This window comes from Geotrypetes seraphini, chromosome 3 (assembly GCF_902459505.1).
Source record: "Geotrypetes seraphini chromosome 3, aGeoSer1.1, whole genome shotgun sequence".
NCBI lineage: Eukaryota > Metazoa > Chordata > Amphibia > Gymnophiona > Dermophiidae > Geotrypetes > Geotrypetes seraphini.
The window spans coordinates 344,468,339-344,484,115 of NC_047086.1; the positions used below are offsets into that span (position 1 = coordinate 344,468,339).

At 43.3% G+C, this 15,777-nt stretch overlaps 1 protein-coding gene across 3 annotated transcripts in view; it reads right to left on the reverse strand.

The window, feature by feature from the left end:
- Window positions 1-237: 237 nt before the first annotated feature.
- Window positions 238-15,777, reverse strand: part of LOC117357741 (calpain-14-like) — a 47,277-nt gene continuing 31,737 nt past the window's right edge. The window contains exons 13-23 of one of the 3 annotated variants that reach the window (XM_033938761.1): window positions 15,150-15,355; window positions 13,505-13,535; window positions 12,512-12,574; window positions 11,734-11,791; window positions 10,156-10,220; window positions 9,256-9,324; window positions 8,937-9,015; window positions 7,583-7,699; window positions 5,777-5,832; window positions 3,538-3,637; window positions 238-2,876 (exon numbers count right to left, since the gene is read on the reverse strand). In XM_033938761.1, the coding sequence (XP_033794652.1) occupies window positions 2,797-2,876; window positions 3,538-3,637; window positions 5,777-5,832; window positions 7,583-7,699; window positions 8,937-9,015; window positions 9,256-9,324; window positions 10,156-10,220; window positions 11,734-11,791; window positions 12,512-12,574; window positions 13,505-13,535; window positions 15,150-15,355 (924 nt within the window). In that variant the 3' untranslated portion in view covers window positions 238-2,796. Of the gene's footprint in view, window positions 3,638-5,776; window positions 5,833-7,582; window positions 7,700-8,936; window positions 9,016-9,255; window positions 9,325-10,155; window positions 10,221-11,733; window positions 11,792-12,511; window positions 12,575-13,504; window positions 13,536-15,149; window positions 15,356-15,777 lie in introns of all 3 variants that reach the window. The other 2 variants (XM_033938762.1, XM_033938760.1) reach the window with 2 other exon arrangements.

A 15,777-nucleotide genomic window follows, 5' to 3' on the forward strand; every position in this document is an offset into this window, starting at 1 on the left:
TACCTAATGAGGGCAATGTCCAGAAGCCATCCACCTGGGCAAATGGTCTTTGTTTTATCATCTGGTTTGTAAAAATCCATGCAGATGGTTCTTTGAGTTTGTGTGGCTGGTAGGACTATTGTTTTGCTTTAACCGCAGCTGCTCTTTGCTGCCCTAGGCAACTGCCTAGTTGTACCTAATGGCTGTGCCAGCCCTGAATCCAGATGACCCCCTTTAGTCACAAAAAACACTGTTCAGTGCAAGTTGCAAATGCAGGGTTTTATTTATCTTTAAGTTTTTGCAGCACAGAATAAAAAATCAAATCATCTCTGCCTAGTTCCAGAATGAAATGCAGTAACCGGCGACTGAAAATTAGATGGTGCAGAAGTCACTCAATAAACAGTGAAACACTTTTTACAAGTAATAAAAAAATAAATATTGATCTTTAAAATACATAAAATATGAGATACAAGTAGAAAACAAATCTTCCATTCCATAATTTATTTTCATACGTCAATGGCGCATTCTCCCCTCCTAAATCTTGCACAGTTCATTAAGAATGGCCTGCATCTTCCAGTCTCCTATTGTAAAATCAATACAATTTCATGCTCATCTGTAACGTACAAACATCTATAAATACATATGCATGCAGGCTCATAAGGGAGAGGGTCCAAGGTTGTATTTTAATATCTTCTATGGCACTATAGTTTATAGGTTATTCTTTCTATTCTGCCTTAGGCCAAGGCAGATTACAACACAGTATACACAAGTAAAACATTCACAATTACAGATTACACATAAACAGTAATACACTACTTGCCATTAAATTCACATTGTTGTTTTCATCAAACAAAACAAAGGGTGCTTTAAAAGTTTCTTAAAAGTGCACAAGTCATCCTGAAGCATGAGCAGCAGTAGAAAAAAGGAACTACATCTATAGTATTATTTCTGCAAATCTCTTTTTTAGCTGGGGGTGTGAAGGACCTATTTTGTAGCGCATGAGCTACTTTTCTTTGACCCCACCTCTCAGTGATACGGAACTATAACATCCTGAAAATTGGATTTGGATTGCAGTTACTCATTTCCAAACCCATGCTCAAGAGCAGTTACAATTCGGGTACATCAGCAGGTCCCTGCACCATAATCTACAACCCTTGTTGACTAACTTGCATCTAATGCACATCAATGTGTGTTAAATCAAGAGTATAGTAGATAAATACACCCCATAGGTAATAATGGGGTTTGCATTCTTTAACGTGTTAAATCAGATTAATGTGTGTTAACATATTAGCACATTAAAGCAATGCTCCAGATGCAGATGCGCCTTCAAGTAGGATTTGACTTTTGTTGAGCACATAGTAAGGAAGGCTTTCTAGCCTGAAACAGGAGTGGCTTGCCATTGTCCTAGGGCACAAGAAAATACCGTAGGATTTGAACCAGGTTGAGCCACTGCTCTAACCCTTAGGCTACTCCTCTGACCCAAGGCAATTTAGAAAATGTTTATCTTGTAACCAAATATTCTACAGGGCACTACCTTCCCTGCTTTCTAATACAGCATTTGGCTGGCAATCTGCTAAAATGTACCTTCAGATGCCAATGTTTCCGCTAGTACGGCAGTGTCACAGGAAGATAAGGTGGGATTAGCATTTCAGAAAGGATAGATTGAAAATCAGGATTCATTTCACAAAATGGAAATGGCATTGACTCTTGAGTAAATCCAACCCCCTGCTGGGTCAGACAGGACAGAAGGCATATCCATAAAATTTTTTGACAGAAAATGTTGACCACCACATGGGTCTGGCCTGATTCTGATTGTACTCTTGCTTTCACAGTATCCTGATGAAGAGGTTAACCAGCCCCTCTAAACAGGGACCTTTAGGTCCTCCATTGTAACAGATTCCCGATAACACAAGGGATTCTCCCCGTTGTATGATGGAGTGAGGCTGCTGTTTGTAACTGACTTAGTTTGAGGTAGTTTTCATATCAGCACCTGGTATATTAATGCTACAGTGCATTATTGCTCCAAAACTTATGACAAAAAACACACATTTCCCTTAACATATGTAAAGCTTCTAGTACATAAAATGGAAAGAAGCTTGGCATTTGCTTTCCATTTTGACATCCTAAGTGTCGGATAGCAACTTGACAAAATGTTCACAATGTTGCGTCAGTTCCGATTTCTTGCCTATAGAGGCTGCTATTATTCATGAAATCACCCCCACCGTTCCCCTATCCTAGCTGCCTTCTCTGTAAACAAAAAAAAAATGCATTTGAAGCAGCCTTTTGAAATTATGTGCTACGGATAACAGTAATATGGCCGGCATTCAAAAAGTTACTATAACAGCAAAAACAAGACACAGCAGAAGCACCTCTGGATATAATCATTGGTGAGGTAAACATGTGGAAAAATAAGGTAAAGGCAAAGCTTTGCCTTTTGTGCCCACTAACGGACTGTGCAAAAAATATATGCATGTAGATATTATTAACATATATATTTTAAAAAGTGAGTCTCAGTTCAGTAATTTCATAAATTGAATGTCCTTTCCACTACCCATCCTTCTGGGCAAAGGCTGTATATACAGTTCCTTCCTGGGTCTGTTCTTGGAACAAGGAACCGTGTGGACTCGAAATTTCATCTTTAGCAGTATCTTTGAACAATTCTTGCACTGGTCCAGTGCAACTGTACCACAAACCATCACGCGTTCCATATACTCCAGGACCAAAATAGGCTTCCAGACAATACGCTAGGCCTTGCCCGGCAATACACTAGTGCTGTTAATTTCGTTGTCCAGTAGATCACGTCATGAGAGTGAGAACTCAATACCGCTGGAGGTTAGCCATCGGAAATGGGATTCTCCCTCGCTTCTGCCTCAAGAATAAAGGGTGAGCAGCATCCACTGTAAAAAAAATAAAGGTCGTTTGAAACAGATGCGCTTCCTGCTCCCTCTAAGAACCACAAAGCACATTTTTCAGCTGTGACAGCAATGACGAGGACGTATAAGAGCAAGGATTTCAGATGGGGCTCTGAAAGGACAGACAAATCAAACCTGCATGTGTCGTGTCTCCCCCCCCTAACCCACTCGTGCCATGAGGGTTGGTTCCTTTTTAGGAAGCAGACTTACCTGCCCCAAGGGGAACAATTTTCAACAAAGGAAAACAGCCCTCATCATGACCAGAGGTCACGTGGAAATAATTGGTAAGGGGGAGACAGACTTGATGCAATCCAGGACTCTGACATTTTCAGCCCACTTCTCAGTGGATTGCCTTTACCCCATTTCAGTTCAAGATCCATTTACCCGCCATGGTGCAAGGCACCCAGAATATAAGCAGGGCTTTGGAATCCATCTAAAACAAACATCCCTAAATATATATAGATATATTTATGCACACACGCACACACACACATACATGCACAGAGTGCGGTTACAAATCCTTGTGAGACTCTTAGATTGAAAGGTGCTGCCTCTGGTTAATATGGCTGCAGAGAGGAGGCATGTAAGCTATCCTCCTGGGATCCAACCAAGTTCAAGTAGCTGGGGGTCCCCTTCAGTCCCTTACTTGTATTGTGCCTCCTGACTCTGCAAGGACGGGCTGCTCCTACTTGCCATCCTCTCAGTGAGTAGCTGAAGCCACTGTGGCTTCTTCTGGGTCGGTGCCACTGTTCAGATATAGCAAAAGAACTCAATCAGACACGCTGCACTGAACTCACCTGCTTCCCCCTCCACTATCTACCTGCTCAGCAGTAGGCACATGCCACTCTTCCTGTCTACCACTGTGATCTGCTGAGTACCAGATATACACCACTCCTGCTTTCTGCCACTGTGGATCTACAGAACATCCAACATGTGCCACTCCAACTTTTTGCCACTGTGGATCTGCAGAACATCAGACTTGTGTCACTCCCACTCTGCCTCTGTGGATCTACTGAACATCCAACATGTGCCAGGCTTACTCTCTACCGCTGTAGACCTACTGAACATCAGATGTGCCATTCCTACTCTGCTACTTTGTGTTCACCAAACATCAAATATAAGACACTCCCAATCTCTGCCACTGTGGATCTGTCATTGAACATCAGACGTGTCACTTCCACTCTCTGCCACTGTGGATCTATTGAATATAAGACACTCCCAATCTCTGCCACTGTGGATCTGCCATTGAACATCAGACATGTCACTTCCACTCTCTGCCACTGTGGATCTACCGAATATAAGACACTCCCAATCTCTGCCACTGTGGATCTGCCATTGAACATCAGACGTGTCACTTCCACTCTCTGCCACTGTGGATCTATTGAATATAAGACACTCCCAATCTCTGCCACTGTGGATCTGTCATTGAACATCAGACGTGTCACTTCCACTCTCTGCCACTGTGGATCTATTGAATATAAGACACTCCCAATCTCTGCCACTGTGGATCTGCCATTGAACATCAGACGTGTCACTTCCACTCTCTGCCACTGTGGATCTACTGAATATCAGATGTGGCACTCCCACACTCTGCTACTTTGAGTTTAATGAGCATCAAGTATTTGCCATTCCCACTTTCTGCCAGTGCAGATCTAGAGAACATCAAACATGCCACTGCCACTTTCAGCCACTGTGGATGAGACGTGCCACTGCCACTGTATTTACTGAACATCAGGTATGCGCCACTCCAATTCTTTGCTACTGCATACCTACAAGCCTCAGGCATATGCAACTCCCACTTTCAGCTACTGTGGATCTACTGAACATCAGACATTTCACTCCCATCCTGCCATTGTAGATCCACCGAACATCAGGCATTTGCCATTCCAGTTCTCTGCCACTGTGAATCTACTGAATATCCAATGTCATGCGGTCAGGGTTTCAGGGGATTCACTGAATCCCTAGCTCTGCAGCCCTTCTTTTGTTGTTTACTTTTTGCCTGATGCAGTTTGATTTGTTGAGCAGGCAGCCTGCTCAACAAAGCAGGTATGAGGATTCACGCAACCCCCTGAAGACCCTGACAGTACTGATCTGAATTTGACTGATTGAGCAGCTTCCTCCTGCTGCCTGCTCAACCAATCAAATCCAGAACAGGGTCTTCAGGGGGTTGGATGAATCCCCTGAAGGCTCTGATCACACACCACTGTGAACATCAGATATGTGCCACTCTCTGCCACTGCGCATTTACTGAGCATCATGTATATGCCACTCATACTCTCTGCCACTGTGTGCCTGCTGAACATCCAGCATGTGCAACTCTCGTTCTCTGCCACTATGCATTTCTCAGAAAAAGGTATAAATCACTCCTATTATCTGCCAGTGAACGCTTGCAGAGCAGCAGACATGCACCATTTCCATTCTCTGCCATTGTTGCACCTGCTCAGAACGACATTAGCTCTTCCCAGCAACCATTGCTGCTGTGCCTAAACTCTACACAGCACCAAAGTCAATGTCCAGTTTTGCTTGTGTGTGTGTAACTCTACTGCCTTATGGGGAGCCACCTACAATCAGCGCCAAGATTCCTTCAGGAATCTATCAGTTTATGTCCTGCTCCTCAGCAGTTCTTCTGAGGTTATTTTCTCTAATTCAGCAAAGAATGTTACCCTTGAAATCAGAACCAGTGCATGGTGAGGGCAATTGTATCAACCGAGTCCATTTTCATGAATGAAACAGAAATAGACCCTTTACTAGAGTGGCCATAAGTCATCTGGGGCAGACTGAGAGTCAGTCCTGGTGTTACGTTCTATTGAAACACACCAATTAGAGCCAACACATAGATAAACATAGTTTCTCCTTCTTTCAGCACTAATCAGCAAGTAGTTTACCTCAGCTTCCTCAAGATAAATTCCTTTCCCATCCTTGCTCAAGTTGTGAAAGACTTCTGCAAAGAATAAGCAAAGAAAAGGAAATCATGAGGCCCAGATAGCACAGGAATGGTTCCTAGAGATTTGTGGAATATATCATTTATGTGATTTTTGCTCTGTAACTTTAGTGCTGCTTTATAAGGCTAGCCTTAGAGTCCAGTGTTGAATAAACATCTTCCTGGACGGACTCTGGAAAACAAAAGCTGCTTTACATATGGAGTGGAGGAGTGGCCTAATGGTTAGAGCAGCTGCCTCAGCACCCCGAGGTTGCGAGTTTAATTCCCACCGCAGCGCCTTGTGACTCCGGGCAAGTCACTTACACTTCATTGCCCCAGGTACAAAATAAGCACCTGCCTAAGATATATAAACCATTTTGATTGTAACCACACCGAAAAAGCACTAAATCAAGTCCAATCCCATTTACCCTTGACACATCCTCATATCTGGGAGCAGTCCTCTTATGATCAGCAGCAGATCAGCTGACGATGTCAGCACAAGCACAATTCTACTGAACTAGCAAATGAGCTGACATCACTGCTCCTGCCAGTGCCTGCAAGACAGTGGAGTTGAGCCCAGCAAAAGGGTCTCAGTTTTCAAGGCAATTGTTCTTTAAAATTAGGGTCCAAACAGAAAGGCTTTTGCACCTATCTGTATGCTAAGACCATTCTTCAGATATCGGGAAGAGGTCCTAAAGATACTATATGCATTTAATACATAGCATGCCCTTATCTTAATATGCACTGGCTGTATGCATTTTATAGACATAAGGCAAATACCCCTGTCTGTAAGGGAAGGGCTAAATTTTACAGCTCCAGCACAAACCTGAACGTACTCAGGTAGGGCTAGTCTCAGGGCGCTGGTCTTTGACCAGAGGGCCGCGTGAGCGGACTGCTGGGCACGATGGACCACTGGTCTGACCTAGCAGTGGAAATTCTTATGTTCTACTGCAGCCAATGGAAGAGAGCAGCCTGGTGCAACGTTACCATGTAGGATATGGTTCCTTGTACATGCACTATTTTATCCCATCTCCCCGATTTTTATTTAGGTATTTATATACCGCCTAGCAAGGTTATCTAGGCAGTTTATAATAAGATACTCAAGCATTTTCCCTATCTGTCCTGGTAGGCTCATAATCTATCTAACACACCTGCGGCAATGGAGGATTGAGTGCCTTGCCCAGGGTCACAAGGAGCTGCATAGGGATTGAACCCATAACCTCAGGGTGCTGAGGCTGTAGCTCCAACCACTGCGCCACTCCTTCAAATTCGTTTCTCTTGTGGAGCTTTTTATTGCCTTAGCTGTGTTCAGTTTATGGTAGCTCAGAAGTAGCACAGTGCATGCTGCCATCACTTTGGATTAACATGGATAAAAAGACAAAACCAGAGATGAGATGTAACCCAATATTTGAAGAGGGAATTTTTGGCTAGACTTGGTTTTTGCACTTCTATCCCAGTGCATTGCATATGTAGTCCTGCTGTAACCATTGGCACTAGGGTGGGAGGAATAGGGCATAAAGAGACTGGAACAGGTCAAAAGTGATTTCTGGAAGGTGACATAAGGGTTGCTACATTATTCAGGTTCACTCAAGCAGGCTGATCTAGTCCCGGTTTTGCTTCCACTGCATGCATAAAAGTATAATCCTACCTTTCTTAGGAAAATCATAATTACAATTCCATGCATGCATTGGGTCAAAACCATGAGTCGGCATCTTTGGACTGATATGCACAACATCCTTTGCATCTTTTTCTCAGCAATATTATTGCATACCTCCCATCATTTCCACACGCAGCATGAAGCAGGCAAAGTTATCAAAGCTGATTTTCATGGAAGAGTCCCCGTATCTAAGTGCCATTAGATTGGTGAACCGATCACTTAGGGAAATTCCTGTCAATGGAAAAAAAAGACCAAAATGTAGATTTCAATCAGAAAGGAACTTCTGCTATCCCTACATGGACTGCTGCATAAATGTTAGGTTTCATAGCCTTGTTGAAAGTTCACCGAGAGGTTTATCCTTCGTCCCCAATTCCAGAATATACTAGAACTAGATAACGGAGCTGCTAGAGGGCTTCAGAATTTTCAGGTCAAGATGATCCAGCCTCGGTTTTCTGCCAGTGGGGAGTGAAAGCTAGGCCTTGTCCTCACAAGACTGAGGGAAGGGAAGGGATGGCAGTACTGAGCAGTTGGTGAGGATGAGCAAACTGTATGGACCATAGGAGCTTTATCTGCTGCCATTTTCTGTTTCTATGGAAACTTCTTACACCACACAGACGTGTTTTTGCAGTGGGTGGTTCTCCTTTGCATTTTGGCTAGAGGTAATAGGTGACATGTGACCCAGTTCAGATTCTGCTGTCTCCCACAGAGTAAGAATAAGTTTTGCCTAGTGAGTTACCAGTGTGGGCATCTAGTTGATGAGAGAGACACATTTTGCTATACTGCTTCTCATTACAGTACCGTTTGAACATTTTATCCTCTAAAATAACACTAAACCAGGCCATGAATACTCATAAGCATTCCGGGTGCCATTTATTTTGGTGGGGGCAGTGGCACCTCTCCTCCCTGCTCTACTCCTCCCCTGCTGTGTGCATGCCTTCACTTTTCCCCCACCGTACCTCTAGCTCTTCACCGACATGAGCAGCAGCTCCAACCCACTGTTTGTGCTGGCCTCGGCGCTTCCCTCTGACAATACTTCCGGGTCCCATGACTAGGAAGTGACGTCAGAGGGAGAGCTGATGCCGGCAGCAAGTTGGAGATGCTGCTCATGTCAAGGAAACCAAACAGGTACGGGGGGAAGGGAAGGAGGCATACATGGCGGAGGGGGGACCAGGGAAGGAGCACGGAGGGGGGCGGGGAAGGGGGAAAGAGGGGGGTGCAACCGCCCCGGGCGCCTCCCACCCTTACTACACCAGTGCTCAGAAGTACATGCAGTGGAGCCCTGTGGGACGGAGGGAATCAGATTAAAATGGAGTACAAACCAAAAAGGATATGGTTTTCTTGTAGAAGGACCTAAAACTGGGGTTGGGGGGGGGAGCAACAGAAGAAACAGTTTGGATTCATTTGGAACTAAACACTTGTCATTATTAAGAAGGAGCCAACAAAGATAAGGAAATGCTGAGCTACATACCCCTTTCTTGAACTGCGGCCTGCATGTCATTTAGATTAAGGTATCCAGTCTTCTCAATATCTTTCTTCTGGAATACTTCCTAAAAAGAGTGTAAGAAGGAACAAGATTAATCAACATGCATTCCCATGAGAAGACATATTACATTCCATTTGTTCTACCTCTATGCCAAGAAGCCCACCCGTCACCACACTTTCAGTACCTGGGGAGTCATCTCTTAGGCTTCAGAAACGGAAGGATCATTACGAGCAGAGATAATAACCTCCTTCTCTGTCTCCATCAAACCCCCCTACCTCCCCCCTCTCCCTAAATTTCCACCCACCTGAAAGAAGAGCAGCCGCTTCCATAGAGTCCGAAATTCTTGCATGCTCAGTGTGCCGGTGGCACTAAGCTAATACAGGAGTTAAGGACAGTTGCTCTTTATCTGGAAACATCTTTCTGCCAAAGTGTTGCACACTGATGTTTATTAGTAGGTTATCAAGTGACTAGGTCGGGGCATGCATAGGAATTCCCAGATAAGGCCCTTTGCATGAGAACACAGACCATCAAAATTGGGGAGGGGGGATTCCGAATACCCCCAGCACATATGGATCAGTGAGTCTGAAATCAAGACCAGGCTATCTTACTCCTCTGAAAAATGGGCACAAACCTACACATACAGTGCCATAAAGCATTGACCCTCATTAAAAATCTATCTGTAAAAATTTTTTAAAACTAGCTATCCTAATTTTGAAGTGAGATAAGCACTCCACAGCCAGTGAAACAATTGCTCCAGTGATTGGAGACAGATTCCCTGGTTCACTGTAATCCTTTAGGGCTCCTTTTACTAAGGTGTGTTAGGGTCTTAACGCACGGAATAGCGCGCGCTAAATTGCCACGTGCACTAGACCTTAACGCCAGCATTGAGCCGGCGTTATTCTAGAAGCGTACCGCACGGTAATTTTGTGTGTGCGCTAAAAACGCTAGCACACCTTAGTAAAAGGAGCCCTAAATCAACTGCAAGCACCATAAATTTACAAAACAGGAAAATATACCCCAGGAAGTTAAAGGGGGGGAGGGAGCAAGGCAAGAGAAAGGCCCAGGAGATAACATGGTGCTCCTTACAAATTGTAGGCTTCTGGCCTCTTATGTCTCATGGAGCACACAAGAGAGCCCCACCATGACCTAAACTCAGTTCAACTTTCCACTCCATTAGTGTTTTCAGCAGCTTTAAAAAGGATACATCGAGCAACGCCATGAATCCCTTGCAGGCATCCAGGCTAAACTTCACTGGAACTTGCTTCACATCTGAAAAAAGAAGAAGACAGTTTTCACTTAAAGATCTGCGTTTGCCTCACCACGTTAGCAGCTACTGTAAATTCTTCCTAACTGGATTGTCTCAGGCAGAGGGTGAGAGTTTAATGACACGGGATATCCAAGGCCCTGCTGGGGCAATAACTGTTTAAGAAGTTCTGGCCCTATTTGAAATTCAAAACAACAAAATCCAAATAGCACCAAAAGGTTCCACATAGGAAACAAAGCAGAACAACAACAAAACAATTGTGGAACAGAAGATCGGATGTACCAGTTTATAGTTTAATAAACGTCCAAATATCTTAAAAACAATAATCTTAAAAACACAATCCACAAAGGGTGTATACAGTCACAAGTGACCCTCAGGATTGAAATCTTGACTGTGTACACCCTTTGTGGATTGTTTTTAAGTTATCTGAATGCATTATTAAACTACGTCCGATCTTCTGTTCCACAATTTTTTTGTTGTTTTCCTATTTGAAATTCCACAGCAACCTTGTATGAACTATTCCTCTCTTTTACTAAGGCGTGCTAAACGATAATGCGTCCACAGAATATAATGGATGCATTAGCTTTTAGCGTGCAAAAACGGCTAGCACGCCTTAGTAAAAAGGACCCCTAAATTTCCAATGTTTCATATAAATTGTGATTTCATCAGTCAAAATATTGTCAGACTCAGAGCAATTGAATGTCTTTCTACGATTTATAGGCCTTGAGCTGTCCTGACACTGGACCATACATATGTCATTAATATGCTAATTTCCTATAAAATATTAGGGATATTATATTGAATTCCTGAGATATTATTGATAGAACTATTATAATCCCAGATAAGTTCATTTAGTTTTATCTGATTAAGTATATTGTTTTTAAAGTTTTAACACAGAGTGGTTTGAGTACATTTTAAATACAGGCGGTCGGGACAGTGAAATACCACGATGGTCCCTCTGGCAATACCGGTGTGGTTTATCTTTTAACCATCACGGTTGGGTCTGAGTATTTCACACACACATATATATAAATTAATACTTTTGTCATATACATACTGGGATTATAATAGTTCTATTAATATTCTAATACCATCAATGGGCTTGTTTCTCTTTTGGGGGCGAAAGGATTTTTTTTGAAGGCATACTAATCTTCGCTGGCTTATTCTGTCATCTTCGCTTGTCTCACCCATTCTAGTTTACAAGATGGTTCCAAATTCTCAGGGACAGCTAAAGCCGCTTACGGTTTTTTCAGCTCTCATTCACGGTTCAGCTCACTTTAATGAACCTGGGTGTTTAAGGCACAACCACATCCTAAAACTACTGTACAGTGCTAAGGTGTTTGAGTCCCGAAGGAGAGCGCGCCAGATATTCTCATTAAATCTTATAGATATTGATCTTGTACAATATGACCAAACATTCATTCAGTGTTGTCACTATCTCTTACAGATATTGACTGTCAGGCTTCAACACCACCACCCCTCCCCCCCATCATTAAATCAGGAGCTCAGATTACTTACTTGTCCAATTTGCTTTATTTAGAAGCAACTGCAGCTGGTCCACATTTATTTCTGGATGCTGAAAGAAGCAAAACAAAAAAAAGACCATTTCAGTTCTGGGGAAGCGTTTCAGGAGAACTATGATGAACGACACATTAGGAAGGTAGAACTCCCAAAAGGTTTTAAGAGAAGCCACCACATCCCACAGAAGCCCCATCAAAATTGTCCTAGTTCATTTTTTTTCTTTTCTCCTAAAATTCTGGTTTACTGATGCTTGCAGGAAGGAAATTCATTTTGATGGCCCTTTCTGCTTTTGTAAAATGGAGTCGCCATTGTTTTTAGCAGCTCGTGGCCACAATTGAAACCTTTAAAATCCCCGAGAAGCCATCACCTGAGACATCTGAATCAGGCGTTTAAGCGTGCCATGTTAATTCTGCATAATCAACAAATCCACTGACATGCTCCCTTAGCAGTGCCAAATGTTCCTTTAAAAATATCAAGGATCATTCCCCACATAGATTAATATCTTAACATTTCAAGTTTAATAAAAATTTCATATACTGTCTATCAGTCTTCTAAGCAGTTTTTACATAATAAAGATTGTAAAATAGGGTAACATACATTAAATCATACTGGACCTACTAGAACAATAGGATTAAGGTAAAGAAGTATATTATAAAATAGGAAAAAGAGCCATATAGGGAAATACAAAAGGAAGGGGGATCCCATCTGATAACCAAAGCGGAAATGAAGATAATATTTCATAAGGTAAGTGCATTAGAGGTTTCCATTAACTTACTTTCATAAAATATTTATTGAAGAATTTCTCCCAGATCTTGTCTTCCTGTTTGTCGACAATTGTCTTTAGAACAAAAATAGATGCAATTAGCCATTGTGGAAACATACATGAGTTTCGTCAGCCTAAGCCCTAATGGTCATCAGCTGCACTGCTAAATCTTCAGCAGAGGGAACCTCCCCCCCCCTTCCAAAACCCAGCCACCCATTCACTTCTACCCATCCATCCTTCAGTTCTGAGAGACTTCTTCCAGGTACTCACCTATTCTGCTCACCTCAGTGCTGGGAAATTCCCCTACACATAGCTCTTTGTCTAGGCCCTCTAGGGTTACCATATAGTTCCAGAAAAAGGACAGATTAAGCCCGTCTGAATTTTACTTCTATTGAGTCACCCACTTGCTCTCTACTACTAATTAACTCTCATAGTGTTAAGCTGTACATTAAGCTAGGCTAATTGTTTTCTGGATTTTCAAATTTTATTAATTCTTGATATGCCACACATCACAATCAGAACCACAGCTTGGAATACCCCCCAGAATAAAGGGATAAAATTCTAAGCGATCATCCACAATGTCCAGTTTATGATTTCTGAATCCCTATCTACCAGGGCTTCCTCATATTACATTTCTCTACGAAAGACTGTCTCATTCCCAGTGGGTTCTTGTTTCTGGGGATGCTCATGAAATGCTCATTGTAAAGGAAGAAATGTAGAAGGTAGAGGCAGATTGCATGGCCTTCGTTTGACTTTGTTCACCAAACAAGACTGAAGCTGTTTTGGAATTTGTTTCAAATGGAAAAGTTTATTGCACTGAAAATTGGTTTGAAACTGATTTTAGAGGCATTTGTGAGGAAAGTAGTATGAGGAGCAGAGCTGTTTTTTTTCGCACAAGGACCTGCTTTGCACCCCCTACTGACTTCTGCAAATGAGGCCCTCCACATGACCTGCGTCTCTCTACATCTCTCCCCCTACCCACACGCTGCCCAAGACAGTACCCACCTTACAGCACAGAATGTTTCCTCCCTGTTCCCTGGAAAAGACAAAAACAAGTCCATTAGGGACAAAGGTCTAGCAAGAAGAGCATCTTCTCAAGACAAAAGAAAACCCCAAGATCTCTCAGCTATGTGATGCACATTTCATTTTGGAAGACATTTTTTAAAATCTGTCATTTAAAATATAGTGGTGTTCTCTAGGTTGCCTTCCTCTTCCTATAAAAATTATTAATATATACAGAGTTGGCATTATGAAAGTACAGATCCAGGGTTCAGCAACCCCATCCTTATATTAGTAAGATTAAGGGCAGGACATTTATCTTTTCTGTGATGTGAGGCTGGAGTAACATAAGATTGTTATCAGTAGAGTAGTAAGGGTAGGAGGTGCCCCTCCCCCCCTGCTCCTTCCCACCTCCCACTCCCACTCTCCCTTCCCCCTGTACCTCTAAATATTCACCAGCGCGAGTGGCTTCTGCAGCATGCTCCTTGCACCAGCGCTGGATTTTCCTCTGACGTCACTTCCTGGCCCCGTGACCTGGAAGTGATTCAGAGGGGAACCAGGCTGGCACAAGCAACAGGCAGAAGTTGCTCGTGCTAGCGAAGATCTATAGACGTACGGGGTGGAGGAGGGATGGCGTGAGCGTGGCATTGTGTGGCAGGGCGGAGAGGTGTCAGTGCCCCCATTGACATGGTTCCCGGGGCAGTCCGCTTCCCCCTCCCCCTCCATGCCACTGATTGCTTGCCCTGGATCAGTAGCATGGAATGTTGCTACTCTTTTGGTTTTGGCCAGGTATTAGTGACCTGGATTGGCCACCATGAGAACGGGGCTCCTGGGCTTGATGGACCATTGGTCTGACCCAGTAGGGCTATTCTTATGTTCTTATATCTTCATAGAAAGGCCTATGCCTAACTGCAACAGCTTCCCAATATATCTTAGTTCAAGTAATTGGATAAACACAGAAGATCCTTGGCGGGAAAGAAAGAGATGATGTAGAATCTGTGATACTGCAGTGGCAGATGAAAATCAGCAGATTAAATGGGTCTTTTATCTGAATGTCATCTCTCTCTCTCTCTCCTCTGTGTTTTGTAAGATCATTCCAAAATACTGTAAAAGAGAAAGCCTTCTTATATTTTACATCTCCGTTGCATGTGGCTACTGGAAACACACAAAAAAAGAGTATCCAACATAGACAACAGGAGGTTTATTATGGGCATTTTACATCTATTAGATCAGTGGTCCCCAACCCTGTCCTCGAGGACCCCCAGGTCAATCGGGTTTTCAGGCTAACCCTAATGAATATGCATGGAGATTTGCATGCCTGTCACTTCCATTATATGCAAATCTCTCTTATTCATATTCATTAGGGCTAGCCTGAAAACCCGATTGGCTTTGGGTCCTCCAGGACAGGGTTGGGAACCACTAGATAATAAAAATCATTTACACCTCTTGATATCTATAGTGGATCCTCTATTTTAATGTTGTTCCGATGTAGATCCCTATTTCTCTGGTTTACACATGTGACTATTGCCTACTTCAGGGCACCTGGATCAGTAGCATGGTAGTTGTAAAGAAGGATAGACATCTGTATATCACACAATCCTCCCCAACCCAACCTTCATTCACACCAGTAATAAAGAAGAAGGATAATTACTGCAGGACGTGGCGCCGGGAGAAGACGCGCAGGATGAACTCGCACTCCTGATCTGGCTCAGCGGTAGAAGGGACGATGACATAGGCGCCCGGCATGAGACGGAAGTCCTGGCTCACTTCCCGCTCGTTGATGAAGATGCAGGTTGTGTTCACGGGTGGATGCTTGGCAAAGAAATTCTGAGGCAGTCTGCTTTTCAGGTCCTGGAACTGTGCCGAGGGAAAGAGAGAGGAAGATGATGACCGGTTTCAGGCCCTGCTGATATCGCAGAAAGTCACAGCTAGTCTTACTGGCCCCTGCACAAGCATCTATAGCAGGGGTGTCCAATGTCGGTCCTCGAGGGCCACAGTCCAGTCGGGTTTTCAAGATTTCCCCAATGAATATTCATGAGATCTATTTGCATGCACTGCTTTCATTGTATGCTAATAGATCTCATGCATATTCATTGGGGAAATCCTGAAAACCCGACTGGATTGCGGCCCTCGAGGACCGACATTGGACACCCCTGATCTATAGCCTCACTCATATAATACTTTGAAAACATTGTTTTATAAGCTTCAGTTCCACACAGTTCATTCAAACACATTTTTCCCCTTACTGCATAAGAGATAATTGGATGGGCTCAGGAACT